The following is a 6003-nucleotide window of genomic DNA, read 5'->3' on the forward strand; positions in this document are numbered from 1 at the left end:
GAATGGAGAAACAAACACAAGAAGAAGCAAGTCAATTGGGCCTAGTTAGCCATTGATTTAATTATGTGGAGATTATATAATTAAATCAATGTCTAACTAGCCCAATTGACTTGCTTCTTCTTGTGTTTGTTTCTCCATTCTCCACTTAATTATAATTACAAACTGCGGTTTAAATAATAAATTACCTGCCTCTGGATACCTTCTAACGAAGACGGTACCCACACAAGTAATCTCTAGGAGTGCCTTCGGATTTAACTACCCCCTGGTTGCTTAGATACTTCAGACTACCCCTGAAACATTGAAGCAATCCTATCATATATATATATATATTAAAGTTTATTTTTATGTTCAGTTATAATAAAAAAATTTTACATTAACCTGATGGTGGATAACCCTATACTTTTGAAGTGTACAAATTTATTATTCTTAAACAAGAATGTCACTGACAGTGACTGCGAAGGTTCAGTCAGCTAACCCATCACCAGACTTAAAGATAACATCTATGCAAGATATAATAGCAGTGTGATGAAGACTTAGCTGGCCAAAACTTCGAAGTCACTAACAACATTCTTGTTTAAGAATAATATGTGTGAGTGTGTATGCATGTATATGTACAAATGATACCTTTAAGATAACATTTACATGACATGTGCCGAAAAGAATAATAAATTTCACTGCCCATTTTACTAGTAATAGCAGTCAAAATTATAAACGTGACAAAGTAGGAATAGTTTATGCAGAATGAACTCTCTGCTGGATGCAGAACTGAAGGAGCAGAAATAATGGGAGAACATATTTGGTAAATGTAAGTTACATACCACCTCTCTGTACAAATCTACAGCTTTCTGTCTCTATATGAACAGAACAATAGATGAAGACTTTTCATCACATTCTTCTTCATTATTATTGCAGTTGTTTTTAGCAGCACCAATATTCACTACAATCATCCTCATCATCACATCAGTTCATCTTTGGCTGGGCTATCTCCTGGACACTTTCCAACTGGTTGAACACAAAATCAGCCATATCAAGGAAACATTCCGTACAACTGGCGATGCATAACTCGGTGTGACTGTCCAGCTTCTGTCTGGTCTTGTCCACACACACACACACACGTCCCATCACTGCTCATTCAGGTGGTGCATCAGCAGCTGGAACTTCTGCTTTTGTGATTCGATCCTCAGGATCTGCTGCACGCATGCATCCTTCAAGATGTTCGACATCATAAGGAAGAGAGATTGGTGGAAATTGATGGGATTTCAAGTGAGACGTGGCCAGTTTGCAGGCTGAAAGAAATTGAAAAAGTTATTGTGAAGAAAATATGTTTGGCTTGATTTTATATACACACACATACAGAAACATACTACCATTTTGCTGGAATTATCCATTGATTCATATGGTAAATGTTATATATACTGGCACCTGTACCAGTGGGGCACTAAGAGCACCGTCCGAGCGTGGCCGTTGCCAGTACTGCTTTTACATGCCACAGGCACGAGGGCCAGTCTCACAGTACTGGCAACGGCCACGCTCAAAAAGGTGTTTTTTACGTGCCACCTGCACGGGAGCCAGTCCAGCAGCACTGGCAATGACCTCGCTCGAATGATTTTCTAACGTGCCACCAACACAAGTGCTAGAAGGCAACGCTGGTAACGATTACACCCAAATGGAGCTATTTATGGGCCACCAGCACAGAAGCCAGACAGCTGCTCTGGCAATGAAAACGCTCAGACAGTGCTGTTAGTGCTCCACTGGCACAGGTGCCAGTCATCGAGTATGGTTCAATTACGATTTCACTTGCTACACATACATATATATTTGATGATGATGATGACATACACACACAAGTTATCAAGATTAAAACTCATTCAGCTCTTTAGCAATTAGACCAACCATATCTGGCCAAAATGTTCTACTTGTTTCATGTTCAAATAAGGCAGATCTGATCTCTTACACCTACCCAACAATGTAATCCTACAAATAAACAATCACAGCATTAAAATCTCAAAACTATGAGATAATGCATAATTAATTCAAAACTATGTGAACAAATAAGCAACACATTTGGCAAAAAAATCTGAATGTTAAAGGGTTCGTTTATATTGCACACTTCAAAAACAACACTTTATATTTAATTACAAAGCAGAACAAATTAGTAAATATCAACATTATGAGTACAAATTTTGAAAATATTCACCTTCTGCAGCTTTTATAATGCGTCGCATTGTTGTACGAGGAACGCCAATTTCTTGCGACAGTCTTCGCACAGATTTCTTAGGACTCTTTTGAAGCTCGTTTATGACAGATACACGTGTCTCGTTTGATATCACAGGGCGACCACTTCGAAATTTGTCGTGCACACTGCCTGTTGCACGAAATTTTTGGACCAATCGACCGACTGTCGTATGCGATACGGCTTTTCCAGGATGCCTTTGGTTGAAGGTGTCAGCAACGGTTCTATTCGTTGCACCATCACGACCAGACAGAAAAATAAGTTCAACACGCTCCGGAATTGTCAAAGACATGTTTCAGTTATTCTAAAATTGAATAAAATAAATAAGAGAATGATGAAAACACATATTTGTACATGATGAACCAAATGAATAATAATAATAATAATAATCCTTTCTACAACAGGCACAAGACCTGAAATTTGGGGAAGGGGATAGTCGATTACATTGAGCCTGAAAGATTGAAAGGCAAAGTTGACCTCAGCGGAATTTGAACTCAGAACGTAAAGTCAGACAAAATACCGTTAAGCATTTTACCATGTATGCTAATGATTCTGACAGCTCATTGCTTTAACAAAACGAATAATGATTTCAAATTTTGGCACAAGGCCAGCAATTTTGGGGAAGGGCTAGGTCAATTATATCTGTGTAGCTAGTCTTTTATACCAAGAGAAACCAATGTACATAATAACACTTCCAATCAGCTAAGATCAAAAGTCACAAGAGCCACTGCCTGATTATTATTATTATTATTATTAACGCTACTCAACCCAAAAAATTGTAACTGGTTCTGAACTGTTTATTTTGATGAGATCATCATGTCGTGCCATCAATTACACTGACCCCAAGTGTTTCACTGGTACTTAATTTACTGATCCCAAAAGGATGAAAGGCCTGTAAAAATATTCATTTAACAAAAACCAGAAGGGTAAGGATTCTTTTTTCCAATTAATTGTAATGTATATCATCAAAATGTATGTGGAAACAAAGAGTGTGAATATCCAAACCTCCTCTCACACGGCCTGAAAAATATTTTCACTTGCTAATCAACCACATGGTTCCGGGTTCAGTCCCACTGCGTGGCACCTTGGGGCAAGTGTCTTCTACTATAGCCTAGGGCCGACCAAAGCCTTGTGAGTGGATTTGGTTGACGGAAACTGAAAGGCGGCGGCGAGCTGGCAGAAACGTTGGCACGCTGGGCGAAATGCTTAGCGGTATTTCGTCTGTCTTTACGTTCTGAGTTCAAATTCCGCCGAGGTCGACTTTGCCTTTCATCCTTTCGGGGTCGATTAAATAAGTACCAGTTACACACTGGAGGTCGATATAATCGACTTAATCCGTTTGTCTGACCTTGTTTGTCCCCTCTGTGAGTAGCCCCTTGTGGGCAGTGAAGAAACAAGAAACTGAAAGAAGCCCGTCGTATATATGTATATATATATATATATATTCTGCTCACATGTAACCTGTGCTCAACTCTCTCTTTTTCACTCCAGCCACTATGAAGGCGAGACGAAGTGTTTTTTCTCCGTCCAGCTTCGTCATATCACCAGCATTCAATATCAGATTCGCGTTTGGCCCTACGGCTTTTTAATGTTGTTTTCACTGTCCATTTTTTCCTTTCTTGGTTTGTGTTTGCCACCTTGGAATCCTCTGTTTAGTGGGTCGATCCACTACTCAGGAAGAGACTATTCTAGAGTGCGTTCTGCTTTATCTTCGAAACGCCTAGTTAGAATAGAGGCAGCTGATGAAGGAATAATTCCAAGTGGCTATCTGCTTTCTTATGTGTTCGTTCCGTTGTCTGTAGTTTATTTTTCTAACCTTGATATGCATCTATATACACATGTAGATGTAAGTATGTACATATGTGTGTATACATGCATATATATTCTTTGTATTAATATATATATGTGTATGTGTGTGTGTGTGTGTATATGTTTGTCCCCCCACCAACATCGCTTGACAACCGATGCTGGTGTGTTTACGTCCCCGTAACTTAGCGGTTTGGCAAAAGTGACAGATAGAATAAGTACTAGGCTTACAAAGAATAAGTCCTGGGGTCGAATAAGGAAACAAAGACGGTCGGAGGGAGGGGAGACACACTTGTGTAGGGATGCCTTGAAAATGTGATGCAAGTAAAAAAAAAACAGGAAAAATCACGACCCCCCCAAAATCTGCCATAATCATTTGTTAATTCCTAAAACTTGTCCGGGTGTCTGATATTATGTTTCTGAATGTGAGCATAGCGTGCAAAAAACAGTTTACCTTTTCTTGGGAAATGGAATGAATGAATTCTCTTGCTGGTTCGACTGGCGCCACATAAAAGCGAAAGACTGAGCGACGTCCCATCTGGCGGTTAACAATTGCAATAGAAACAAGTTCGACAACTCTTGGTTCACTAACTACAGTTTTTTTTTTCTTTGACTTTATTTTGGGTTTCACTTTCGGGGAAATGGGTATTTTTTTCACCTGTCTAAGCTTTTTACCAAAGATAAAAATCTCGGATTAGGTCGACCCTCGTAAGCAACTGGTACTTTAATTTATCGACCCCGGCAGCAGTATAGAAAAACGAAACAGGAAAAACAAAAGATCGCCATCCCAACTTATGTGGACCACCTATTATAGTTGACGCCCGTCCCTGTAATTGTTTTGATATGATTAAAAAATAAATCAACCTGGTTTGCTCTCCCTAACAAGTTTTGATTCCACACTTCGGATATAATGTTGTTGGCACTCCGTCGAGGGTTCCAGTTGATCCGATCAACGGAACAGCCTGCTCGTGAAATTAACGTGTGTGTGGCTGAGCACTCCACAGACACGTGTACCCTTAACGTAGTTCTCGGGGATATTCAGCGTGACAAGGCTGACCCTTTGAATTACAGGCACAACAATAACAGGAAGTAAGAGAGAGAAAGTTGTGGTGAACGAGTACAGCACGGTTCGCCACCATCCCCTGCCGGAGCCTCGTAGAACTTTAGATGTTTTCGCTTAATAAACACTCACAACGCGCGGTCTGGGAATCGAAACCGCGATTCTATGACCGCAAGTCCGCTACACTAACCACTGGGCCATTGCGCCTCCACTCGGATATAATTACCTGTTAGTAAAACAAGCTCAGTCGACCAAGAGTTATTGGACTTGATTTATCGTTATACACCAGATGTCACTCAATAGACTTCATGTCATGTTTCGTATACGGCAGAGGGCACATGCTATGATGAGGACTTGAGGGTCATCCACAGAAAAGACCGCTAAAAGGTGAATTTTATATATATATATATATATATATATATATATATAAACGGTGGAGAACCCTTTACGGTTGGTGCACTTTCTTTGTTTTCTCATAACTGTGAGGAATGATTAGCCTTTTTAAAAAATATATATTATACTATGTTACCTCTACACATTGCGCTCAAATAGAAAACCAACATAAAATTATACATACTCATATTGTTCCTGTTTGCATCATCATCCATATATATAATATATATACCGTTCTACATCTTAGAGTGTGTTTCTTCTTTCGATTTCATGTTTATATATTTGTATATATATATAATAATAATAATATTAGGGATAAAATCCAAAATTACAGGTAAAAACTCAATTAAAATCAATTTATTAAAAATTAAAATTAAATTAAGCTTCACAGTATAAAATATATATTAACATATAGTATTAGAGAAAAGAACCAAGGTTTATTAACTCATCGATGAAAATCCACTGTCACGTATAGAAACAGTGGATTTTCATCGATGAGTTCATAAACCTT

General features: G+C 38.8%; 1 protein-coding gene across 1 annotated transcript; it reads right to left on the bottom strand.

The window, feature by feature from the left end:
* Positions 1–78: 78 nt before the first annotated feature.
* Positions 79–5307, bottom strand: LOC106878457 (uncharacterized). Its single transcript, XM_014927669.2, has 3 exons — positions 4494–5307; positions 2198–2537; positions 79–1286 (listed from the first exon to the last, which is right to left on the bottom strand). Exons 2-3 carry the CDS (start codon positions 2523–2525, stop codon positions 1129–1131), a joined length of 486 nt encoding a protein of 161 aa, XP_014783155.1. The 5' UTR covers positions 2526–2537; positions 4494–5307; the 3' UTR covers positions 79–1128.
* Positions 5308–6003: the final 696 nt, after the last annotated feature.

This window comes from Octopus bimaculoides, chromosome 28 (assembly GCF_001194135.2).
Source record: "Octopus bimaculoides isolate UCB-OBI-ISO-001 chromosome 28, ASM119413v2, whole genome shotgun sequence".
Lineage (NCBI taxonomy): Eukaryota > Metazoa > Mollusca > Cephalopoda > Octopoda > Octopodidae > Octopus > Octopus bimaculoides.